The 12,005-nt window shown below is 29.6% G+C and overlaps 2 protein-coding genes and 2 pseudogenes across 2 annotated transcripts; 3 read left to right on the top strand and 1 right to left on the bottom strand.

Moving 5' to 3' along the window:
• Positions 1–262: 262 nt before the first annotated feature.
• On the top strand, positions 263–1,212 carry LOC131176961 (germin-like protein subfamily 1 member 13). The gene is made up of 2 exons (XM_058141975.1): positions 263–418; positions 593–1,212. The coding sequence occupies exons 1-2, from the start codon at positions 295–297 to the stop codon at positions 1,141–1,143; spliced, it is 675 nt and encodes a 224-aa protein (XP_057997958.1). The 5' UTR covers positions 263–294; the 3' UTR covers positions 1,144–1,212.
• Positions 1,213–3,482: 2,270 nt separating this feature from the next.
• On the top strand, positions 3,483–4,315 carry LOC131176956 (germin-like protein subfamily 1 member 7; annotated as a pseudogene).
• A 1,329-nt stretch (positions 4,316–5,644) lies between these two features.
• On the bottom strand, positions 5,645–9,818 carry LOC131176964 (germin-like protein subfamily 1 member 7). The gene is made up of 3 exons (XM_058141979.1): positions 9,632–9,818; positions 9,036–9,474; positions 5,645–5,768 (listed from the first exon to the last, which is right to left on the bottom strand). The coding sequence occupies exons 1-3, from the start codon at positions 9,756–9,758 to the stop codon at positions 5,645–5,647; spliced, it is 690 nt and encodes a 229-aa protein (XP_057997962.1). The 5' UTR covers positions 9,759–9,818.
• Positions 9,819–10,167: 349 nt separating this feature from the next.
• On the top strand, positions 10,168–11,053 carry LOC131176958 (germin-like protein subfamily 1 member 7; annotated as a pseudogene).
• The last annotated feature ends 952 nt before the right edge of the window (positions 11,054–12,005 follow it).

Genomic DNA, 12,005 nt, shown 5'->3' with positions numbered 1-12,005 from the left:
TCGTGTTGATGTAAGCACTGGAAGTCATATAGACATGAAAAAAAATGCATATATTTGTTGTGGAACGGTTCATCCATGAAAAAAAGAAAGGAATAACCACTGGAGACTAATTAAGCAATTATCCATTAATTTACTGTACTGCGCAGATGACAAGGACTAGTTCAATGATGCCAAATCCCTTCTATAAAAACTCTTCTTTTCCCTGCAAGATTTCCCAACCCTCACTCAGCTCAAGCAGTCTTCCAGAGTAAAAAGCTAAAGACATCCAGCCTAGCTAGCTTAATTAATTAAAACATGAAGGGAATTCATTTCCTTGTAGCTTTTGTCCTTTTGGCCTTGTCTTCCTCCTTTGCTTTTGCCTTCGACCCTAGTCCTCTTCAAGACTTTTGTGTTGCCATCAATGACCCCAAGGATGGTGGTATGATTAACTTCTTTTCTTTCTTTCTCTTTTATTCCTGTATATTCTGAATTGTGTGTTCTATTTCAGTGTCACTTTTCCTTTATCTATATATGCGATGCAGTTTATTAGCTTCCATCCATTTAAACAAGATTACTAACTGATATTGATTCACAAACTTAATTTTCGATGCAGTGTTCGTGAATGGAAAGTTCTGCAGAGACCCGATGCTTGCAACCGCAAACGATTTCTCTTTTTCTGGTCTCAACATCCCAGGGAATACATCAAATCAAGTTGGATCAAATGTAACTCTTATAAATGTTGACAAAATTCCAGGACTTAACACTCTTGGTATATCCATAGCTCGTATTGACTTTTCGCCATACGGAGGCCTAAACCCACCACACATTCATCCTCGTGCCACAGAGATTCTAGTAGTCCTGGAAGGGACCCTGTATGTGGGTTTTGTTACATCAAACCCCAATCGTCTCATTACCAAAGTTCTAAACGCAGGAGATGTTTTCGTATTTCCGATTGGTCTGATTCACTTTCAGTTCAACATTGGAAATACTAATGCAGTTGCTATTGCTGGACTGAGCAGCCAAAATCCAGGAGTCATCACAATTGCAAATGCAGTGTTTGGATCCATTCCACCAATTAACCCTGATGTTCTTGCCAAGGCATTCCAATTGGACAAGAATGTGGTGAACTATCTTCAGAAACAGTTCTGGGTCAACAACCATTAGGGAGTGGCTGATAATATATATTTAGCAACTTCCATAATTTTTTGTTCTGTATACCAATGTTGTAACACAATAAGGAGGCACTAATACGCCTCTCAGTGTTAATGTTGAGTCCACAATAATACTGCAACGTGGGCAACGTTATCTCCAATTTTATTTTAGTCCAATTGCAATTAATATTTGAAAGTGAAATAAAATTACAAAAATTAGAATAAAAAGATCAAATAAAATTTACAAAAAATTAAAATGACTATATATATTTTTTTTTACCGTTATTAGGCTAAAATGAAGATTAATAAATAATGAGATTTAAATCATGTATTTTTTTTAAAGAAAAAAAAAGTATATAGATAGTCTGATCACATAATAATCTCACCGGTGTTAAAACTACTTCTTAAAATATTTCTGTAGATGAGATTAATTGAATATAAATATATAATCAAACTGATATTTAAAATGTAGTAATAAGATTCAAATGTAAGGCCTTCAAATCCAACACCAATTGCCTTGACTATGACCATGTCTTGAGTTAATAACTTGTTCCATCATATGTATAATTAATTAAATATGTACCTATAATTTCTGAAATTGGATAATACTCCACTCCTTTCGCAAATTTTATTATTTTAGTATTTTTAGAAGCAGTCGTTAACCACTTTCCAAATTAATGCAATATTCATTATCACCCTTTAAAATAATTTTTATATTGGAAGTTAATTTATTTTTTTAAAAAAAATTAAATTGACAAAAATCCCATTGAAATATTACTTTGATTGTTCTTGAAAACGGAAATGGATGTTAAATCGCATCTTGTTTGAAGTTTATTATCTCAAATTTTATCTCAATAAAAATCCAAATTATTCATCGGTTAACCATAAAAAAAATATAGATTATTTTAAATTGCGAGTCATTGTATGTTAAAATATTGAATTTATTTAAAAATAATAATTTTATTTATTTAATTCTTAGATCAATGTTCAAATTAATTGGATTAAGTCCAAAACATTACCAATCAGTAAATAGATATCTTAAATGAAAATAGAAAAGAATTACTAGGTGATGAATAAACAATTAGAGACGCTTATCTCTAATTAAGCAAAATAATTTTCAAATAAAAAATAATTTTAATCATTATATTTCCATTAATGACATTGTTTTCAGTTGTAAAATAGTTATCTCATAGGATAAACTTAATTTGTTCCAAAAAGCTATTTGAGACGTAGATATGGCAACATTTTATACGATGATATTTTTCATCCCATTAATATTTTGAGACATTATTTAAAAGTTTTGAAATCTTTTCATTTTGTCTTTAATTTTCATTTTTCTTGTATATAACTCAGAATTGATTAGTTTTGGATTTTTTTTCTTAGTCTTGCAACAATGATATTCTTTTTTTTTTTTTTCATTTAATTTCATAGACGAACCATTCTAAATAAACATTTGTTTTCTATAAGTTCCAAAATGTAATACAATCAGCTTGGAACTAGTCAATTTTTAAAATTTCTTTTTCATATTTCTTTCCTTATTTTTGTTTCTCATTCTGCTCATGGAAAATTTTTAATCATACTAACAAAGACCAACGCTGTGTAGTATATACTGAGTAATCCATGCGATAAAGTCGAACACACCATAGATAGACCTTTTCATTGAATGAAAATTTAAGTTATGGTATGAATTAATCAAGTCAAATATCAACCAGTTATGCCCAAATTAAAATATTTAGAAGGAAAAAAAAAATCTTTCCAAATTGTAAAGAAATCAATCCATGCATTGACTTTGTCCCAACCAAAGACAAAACTTGCCACTGCATTAACTTCCCATATGTTTTTACAAACCATATTATCAATTAAAATAGATGTTAAAATTGCATCTACAAAGGCTTCAACTGGGTTGCCAACAAGAAAATTTCAGTCATTTTCTTTTAATTACTCTTTGCTCGTTCCAGAATTGTTGACATACAAATAACTTGTAGGATACATGTTAGTCTGCAATTACTCTATATTGATTAACTGAGACGAAAACATGGAAAAGAAGGAAGGACTAGTTCCAACCCAAATTTTATTGATGTAAGCATAGGAAGGTATTTAGACATGAAGAAAAATGTGTATAGTTGTTGTAGAATGCTTCATCCATGGAATAGAAAAAACCAAAATTCAACTGCTGAAGACCATTTAAGCAATTCTTCATTAATTTAATGTAGGACTAGGTCAATGACTCCAAACCCCATCTATAAATACACTTGTTTCCCATGCAGGATTTCCTATCTCCACTCAGATCAAGCACTCTTCCTGAGTAAAAGCTAGAGACATCCAGCCTAGCTTAGTCTAATTAATTACAACATGAAAGGAGCTCATTTCCTAGTAGCTTTTGTCCTACTGGCTTTGTCATCCTCCTTTGCCTTTGCCTTCGACCCTAGTCCTCTTCAAGACTTTTGTGTTGCCATCAATGACCCCAAGGATGGTGGTATGATTAATTTTTTTTTTTCTTTCTTTCTCATTTATTCCATACATTGTTGGTTGTGTGTTCTATTTCAGTATCACTTTTCCTTCATATATGCATGTGATGCAATTTATTAGCTTCCATCCATTTGAACAAGATTATTATCTGAGATTGATTCCCAACTTAATTTTCCATGCAGTGTTCGTGAATGGAAAGTTCTGCAAAGACCTGATGCTTGCAACAGCAAACGATTTCTCTTTTCGGGTCTCAACATCCCAGGAAATACATCAAATCAAGTTGGATCAAATGTAACTCTTTTAAATGTTGATAAAATACGAGGGCTCAACACTCTTGGTATATCAATAGCTCGTATTGACTTTGCACCATACGGAGGCCTAAACCCACCACACATTCATCCTCGTGCCACAGAGATTCTAGTAGTCTTGAAGGCACCCTGTATGTGGGTTTTGTCACATCAAACCCCAATCGCCTCATTACCAAAGTTCTAAATGCAGGAGATGTTTTTGTGTTTCCAATTGGTCTCATTCACTTTCAATTCAACATTGGAAATACTAATGCAGTTGCTATTGCTGGACTGAGCAGCCAAAATCCAGGAGTTATCACAATTGCGAATGCAGTATTTGGATCTAAACCACCAATTAACCCTGATGTTCTGGCTAAGGCATTCCAATTGGACAAGAATGTGGTTAACTATCTTCAGAAACAGTTCTAGTCAACAACCATTAGAAAATGGTTGATAATATATATTTAGTTGCTTATTGTTTTGATCAGTATACCAAGGTTGTAATACAATAAGAAGGAGCTAACACGCCTCACAATGTTGATTTTGAGTCGATAATACTGTGCTCTGTTTTCTTTATCTTCCAATGCCGTCATTTTCACTCTTACTTCCCATGTTTTCTTTCTTTAAGTTATTATTCTTTCTAATTGGCTGCAACCTAGGCAACATTGTCTCCAATTTTATTTTTTAGACAAATTGCCATTAATATTTGAAAGTGAAATAGAATTACAAAATTAGAATTAAAAAAATTAAATAAATTTATAAAAGCATTAAAAAGTCAGATTTTTGTTTTTTACCATTATTAGGCCAAAATGAAAATTAATAAATAATTAGATTTAAAACTTTGACTTTTTAAATAAAAGGTGGACAAATAGGTTGACCACACACCTAGTAGAAAATATTACATATTTTACATCCACACACATCGTGAATCATCCTCATTGCACCTATATCGGGCCAAAACTTAGTAATTTCTGTGAATAGGGTTAATTGGACATAAATATGCTGCCACATCAAATTTGTTGACGAGAACCTGAAACTCCTCAAATTAAATAAATCTTCCTTACCACTAAATCAACCCATTAGAAATTTTGTAACGTGGAGTTTCAACTAAAAAGAAAAAGAAATCTATCCATTATAAATATCCAAATAGAGCTCATTTACACTTCGCTTATAAATCTATTGTCGCTTCTTCAAATTCAACACTAACTACCTATGAGATAATAACTTCTAATTGCCTTGACTATGATGACCATGTCTTTGAGATAATAACTTGTCATGACATACGCATACAATGAATTAATTATGTTATCTATGTACCTTTAAATTCTGAAATTGGGTTGCTCTACTCCACTCCTTATGGAAATTTTATTATTTTAGTATTCGTAGAAGCATTCATAAACCACTTTGCAAATTAATGCATTATTCATTATCAACCTTTAAAATGATTTTTATATTGTAATATAATATAATTCTATTAAAAAATTAAATTGACAAAAAAATCCCATTGAAAGAATTTTTTTTTTAATTTGATAATTTATTCATAAGAATAATAATATAAGTACAATATAATCTCTGTCATAAGAGGAAGAAAATATAAATATAGACAATTGAAAACTTATGTACAGATATAACTTTGGTAGAGGATAATAATCTTTTGGATTTTTAGATGGTAATAGAAATCTTGTAATGCTCTCTCAAGAATTACTTCTATAACCTGCAGAAGAAAAAAAAAATACTAAATTTTAATGGAGGAACATACTACATTATCAGATTTGATTGATAAAAAATATCGATGATTCTTTCTGCAATTACTACATCAGCATCTTCAGCACCTTCAGTTAAATGCTGATCTTCTGGTGCATTGATCTTGGTTGAAGTCACACTGACAATAGAAAATGGATTAAACTGTTTTAAACAAGAAGCACTTAATTTATCCGAGGAAATTTTAAAAAATTTAATTTTCCAAGACAAAAGCTGTGCCTGGCATCTTTAGATATAGATAAATTCAAAACAGCACTTTTTTGTTGCCTCTCCTTTTATTATTCCAAGACATTAGATATTTATTATCAAACTAGTTTATATAAATAGTTAACTAAATATAAAATATATATTTTTTATAACAGTATTTATAAATTTTTATATTTTTTATTTTAAATAAAATAAAAATTAAATATTTTATAGAATTATTAAATTATTAAAATATAAATTATTAATAAAAAATATTTTTATATAGATTATTAATTAAAATACATAAAATTAAATAAATTTATGTATTTTTTTAATAGTAATAATTAAATTTGAAATAGATTCAGGTAATAAAGAGTAAAAATTGAAACAAGATTGAATTTTAAAAATATTAATCTAGTTTCAAATTTGGGTAGGTAATTTTTATTTTGATTGGGTTCATAAAATATAATCTATATCTATATCTATATATAATAGTAAAATATTTCTAATAATTCGTTACACTTATTCTTTTTCATAGTATTGTCACGTAATTAATATGGACATAGTCTAACACTTATTAAACTTTTATTATGCGTAAATTACAAATTATTTAATAACTACCCTATTAATACTATAATAAGTAAATATGTATATATATATAGATCTTGATTAAAAAGTTTGACAAAAAAAATAATTAAAATAAAAATAATAAAAGAGTCTAATATGTAAGTTTAAAATGTTATATTATTTTTATATATTAAAATAAAAAAATATGAATTAAAATGATTTATAATTACATACATTAATATGGAGAATTTCCTAGTTTTTTGATAAACCTACATAAAGAATTAGTTGTGCAAATTGTTTCCACGTTTCCAAATGTAATTGGTAGACCAACTCCAGATTACAATTAACTGAAAAAGCTTACAAAAGTTTTGCACTGTTTCAATCATTTGGCCCAATTTTATATTAAATATTTATTTCAAATTTTTTTATAATTAATTAAAGCATATATAATTTAAATATTAAAATTATTAATTTTATAAATTTTATTCTAAATTTTTAATTTAAAAATTATTAAATTTATTTTTATATAAATTTGAGTTCATAATTATTCTACTTTAATTTAAGGGTTTTTAGACTTTAAAAAATCTTTTATTACTTAAAAAAAATCTCTTCTCAAATAAATGTGTAAAAGCTTATTCAATTAACTAAAAGCAAGATAATGACAATACCAACATTTTCTTTTATATTAAGCTTATTTTTTTTATTTAAAAATAAAGTGGTCTTTAAGATTAGAGTGTGTATTATTCGGTTATAATTAAATAATCAAACTGAACCGATAAAATTTAATTATTTTTATAAGAGTAAATTTAATTTGATTTAATTTTTTATTATTAATAATAAAATTTTTAGTTTTTAGCTATCGATTCGATTACCTTTGATTTGATAACTGAACTAATCAAAGTAATCAAATTTTAATTAATTAATATATTAATTATAATTTTATTAACATTATATTATTTATAATTATTATTTTTATAATTTTATAATAATATTTAACTTATAATTATTATCTTATTAATATTAAATTATATTTATTATTTTTTATAAATAAAAAAGAATATAAATATATTTTTATTAATATTTTATTAAATAATTAATAATATAAAATATATATTTTATTTTTTTCCGGTTAATTTGGTTATAATCGATAGCCAATCAAATTTTTTCGATTTCAGTTAATTTTGATTTTCTCTCAATTTTAATTGGGTTCGGTTAATATTTTTATAGTCGATTAATAATTTAATTAGTTGAAAATTCAATTCTTTTCGATTCGGTTAACCAAATGCTCACTAATATTTAAAATGTGAGATTTTGAGTTCGAGTTTCAATAACATCTAATTATAATGTAAATGCAATTCTTCTTAAATTTATCATTGTTATAAAGAACTATTTACATTATTTTGTTTAAGAATTTACTTATTTTTCTTGAACTTAACATGTGAGACAAAATGAACTCACCTATATATCATGCAAAGCATATTGCTAACAGTAATATGATTGGGCATGTGATTTTTGTTTTCCAACTTCTGTATATCTTCAATTTTTTTTTTAAATTCAATTTAGTCCTTATTTTTAAAATAGATTTTGGCTATAATTGTGTATAATTGTGAATATTCTAAAAGTTTTGAATTTTTTTTATCTAATAAGTTTAATAAATAATATTTTGAATCTTTAAAATTTATTTTAAAAATTTCTAAGTGTTATATTTATGGTTACTGTTACGGTGTAAATTAACTGGAGAAGCAAGGTAAAAGAGGAATGAGAAAATTTTCAAAAGAGAAAATGATTGATAATAATTTGGAATGAACATTCACATTTTTTAGGGAAAAGTAAACTTTTAACATTTAATATTTTAATTTTCGTTTTTTCTTTTTTTATATTTACAAGATTTATATTTTCAGTCTTTTACACTTAGATCTCAAATTGCTAATGCGCCTAATGTCAGCACTAAATTAGCACATGTTTGACGCTATTAATCACTTTATTCTTTAAATGCTAACAGGATTATGTCACATATTTTCAAATAAAGAAAAATCTCAAATCAATTTAATAAAATGCATAAGATACTAATTAATTATAAGAATTTTAATTATAAAATTAAAATATATATATATATATATATATATAAACAATAAAAATAAAAATTGAAGGATACATTTTATTAATTATAAGAATAAGGAAGAAATTTGAATTGTATGTGTCACATGATAAAAAAATTCAATGAATTTAATTTCAACTTTTTAATTAGAATATCCAATTAACAAATCAAGAGCCACATAGGCTCTCATTTGCGGGCTTTATCAATTAGCACTTTTGTTGAGCTTAATTTGGATATTGGTATAACTGTTCTATGAAGAAGTAAGAAACTGCCATCTCACAAGAATATTTAAAACCCAAATCCAAAATCAATATGGAGATAATCTGCTCCTTATTATATTACAACAATGGTCATTGTAACAATAATATAAAAACTTGACAGATATGATTTCAATCACAATGCTGTTTCTGTGACTCCCTAACTCATCGTTGTTCTTGTTGATCTAGAATTGTTTCTGAAGATAGTTCACCACATTCTAGACGAGTTGGAATGTCTTTGTGAGAACATCAGGTTAATTGGTGGATTTGATCCAAACACTGCATTTGCAATTGTGATGACTCCTGGTTTTGACTGCTCAATGCAGCAATAGCTACTGCATTAGTTTTTCCAACATTGAATTGGAAGTGAATGAGACGTATTGGAAACACTAAAACATCTCCTGCATTTAGAACTTTGGTAATGAGGCGATTGGGGTTTGATGTCACAAAACCCACATACAGGGTGCCTTCCAAGACTATTAGAATTTCTGTAGCACGAGGATGAGTGTGGGGTGGGTTTAGACCTCCATATGGTGCGAAATCAATACGAGCTAAGGATATACCAAGAGTGTTGAGTCCTGGTATTTTATCAACATTTAAGAGAGTTACATTTGATCCAACTTGATTTGATGTGTTTCCAGCAATATTAAGACCCGAAAAGGAGAAATCATTTGCTGTTACAAGCATTGAGTCCTTGCAGAATTTTCCATTGACAAAGACTGCATGAAAAATAGCAAAGTTAATACATAATAATTGAGTGAGTAAAGTAAATAAATCATGTATCATGCAGGTAGGCTATCAACATAGTATATATTAAGGTATGGTCTAGAGGAGGCACAAACTCAAGGAAATTTAAAGAAGGGACAAGTGACATACCGCCATCCTTGGCGTCCTTAATGGCCACGCAGAAGTCTTGAAGGGGACTAGGGTCATAGGCAGAGGCAAATGACGAAGCCAAAGCCAGAAGGACAAAACCAACAAGGAAATGAGCTCCTCCTTTCATTGTAATTAGGCTGTGTCTCTGTATAGCTAAACTGATCTCAAAGAGTCTTATAATTAGAGGTGAGGGATGGGATATATATATCTTGCATGGATAAAAGATGTATTTATAGATGGAAGTCATTGAACAATTCTTAACAAATTATATTGATGAAGAATGGAAAATGCGGAAAATGGACTAATTCCAAGCCAAATTGTATTGATGTAGGCATAGGATCGAAGTTAAACAATGAAAAATGTGCATAGTTGTTGTAGAATGGTTCGTCCATGGAATAAAATACTAAAAAAATAAACCATTGAAGACTAATTAAACAAGTCTTCATTTGTTTCCTGTACTGCAGACTAGTTCAATGACTCCCATCTATATATAAATACACTTGTTTCCCTTGCAAAATTATTCACAGCACCACTAAGCTCAAGCAATCTTCCTGAGTAAAAAGCTAAAGAAATCCAGCCTAGCCTAATTAACTACAACATGAAAGGAGCTTATTTCCTTGTAGCTTTTGTCTTCCTGGCTTTATCTTCCTCGTTTGCCTTTGCCTTCGACCCTAGCCCTCTTCAAGACTTTTGTGTTGCAATCAATGACCCCAAGGATGGTGGTATGTGATGTGCATTTCTAGATTAATTTCCATCTAATTGCTTTCTTTTTCCTTTTTCCCTATATGTTAGATTTGTTCCATTAATTTGAAGTAGATTACCTGAGATTTTCCCCATTTTTAATTGTTGTTCTTAATTTACTGTTAACCAACGTAATTTTGCATGCAGTGCTTGTGAATGGGAAATTCTGCAAGGACCCAATGCTTGCAACGGCAAATGACTTCTCTTTCGGGTCTCAACATTCCAGGAAATACATCAAATCAAGTTGGATCAAATGTAACTCTTCTAAATGTTGACAAAATACCAGGACTCAACACTCTTGGTATATCATTAGCCCGTATTGACTTTGCACCATATGGAGGCCTAAACCCACCCCACACTCATCCTCGTGCCACAGAAATCCTAGTAGTTTTGAAAGGCACCCTCTATGTGGGTTTTGTCACGTCAAACCCCAACCGCCTCATTACCAAAGTTCTAACTGCCGGAGATGTTTTTGTGTTTCCAATTGGTCTCATTCACTTTCAGTTCAACATTGGTGAAACTAATGCAGTTGCTATTGCTGGATTGAGCAGCCAAAATCCAGGAGTTATCACAATTGCAAATGCAGTGTTTGGATCTAATCCACCAATTAACCCAGATGTTCTTACCAAGGCATTCCAATTGGACAAGAATGTGGTGAACTATCTTCAGAAACAATTCTAAATCAACTACCATTGAGAATGCAGTTGATGATTTTTAGAAATTTTCCATATTGTTTTGATCATTATAAATGGTTGTAACATAATAAAGAGGTTCCTTTATGCCTCTCCACGTTGATTAATACATTATAGAATGCAGTTTGTTTAAGTACTTCTGTCTCTCTTAAACATACTAATATATAAAGCCACAATATAAGTGCTAACTCAAGAATGAATAATTCAAAATCATAATTGTGAATGATAATATTATCCTCGTTGCCTAGTCGAAGGCTTTTTATCAATGTAACTATCAATTTTCGCCTGAACCGGACTGACTGGTTTTGGTCAATCAAAGTTTACCGGTTTTTATTCTGAGTTAGATCGGTCAGCTTTCAATTCCGAACCAGACAGCAGCCATGATTATGATCATACAATTCAATGTCATTATGATCCATCCAATCATCATCATCATCTAGAAAATCTAATAAGTGAACCATCTTACTTCAATGTATGAATATGTGAAGCCAGATCTGGCAATTTGACATCGATCTTGAATCTTCTGCAGTCGCTTACATCTAACTGCAGGAGGCACTAATTTACTTGCCAAACTAATAATTGTTATTGGTGAAATTCATTCTCGGCATTTTTGCAAGTTGTCATTTCACGTTAATTTCCTCTAATTGCCTGAGAAGCTTGTGGATTATGGCACCATAAATGGATAGATAGAAGGGCCTGAAATGGAGGGGAACTCATATATAGGACGCTTTTATTGCTAAGGTCTTCTTAAGATATGCCTGAGGATATAGGGCAATAAGCGTCCAAGCCTATGGGTGGGGGGCATGGGGGGTGGCGTGGGTGGGGATGGGGTGGGGCGGGGTTATGACAAGGTGATTTTTTTTTTTTTTTTTTTTTTTTAAGTACCTAATATGTTGGCCTATTCTTCAAATCTTGTTAAACAAGAACTTTTAAGGCCCTTT

This window comes from Hevea brasiliensis, unplaced genomic scaffold (assembly GCF_030052815.1).
Source record: "Hevea brasiliensis isolate MT/VB/25A 57/8 unplaced genomic scaffold, ASM3005281v1 Scaf296, whole genome shotgun sequence".
Classification (NCBI taxonomy): domain Eukaryota; kingdom Viridiplantae; phylum Streptophyta; class Magnoliopsida; order Malpighiales; family Euphorbiaceae; genus Hevea; species Hevea brasiliensis.
This window is presented reverse-complemented; position numbering and strand designations above follow the sequence as displayed.

Excerpts from the sequence above, each read along its gene's own strand:
- LOC131176964 (XM_058141979.1), bottom strand. The coding sequence starts at position 9,758 with ATGAAAGGAGGAGCTCATTTCCTTGTTGGTTTTGTCCTTCTGGCTTTG. Across the intron at positions 9,475-9,631 it reads TAAGGACGCCAAGGATGGCG|TCTTTGTCAATGGAAAATTC; the intron begins GTATGTCACTTG and ends TTTTTCATGCAG. Across the intron at positions 5,769-9,035 it reads TCATCACAATTGCAAATGCA|TGTGACTTCAACCAAGATCA; the intron begins GTGTTTGGATCA and ends TTCTATTGTCAG.
- LOC131176961 (XM_058141975.1), top strand. The coding sequence starts at position 295 with ATGAAGGGAATTCATTTCCTTGTAGCTTTTGTCCTTTTGGCCTTGTCT. Across the intron at positions 419-592 it reads CAATGACCCCAAGGATGGTG|TGTTCGTGAATGGAAAGTTC; the intron begins GTATGATTAACT and ends TTTTCGATGCAG.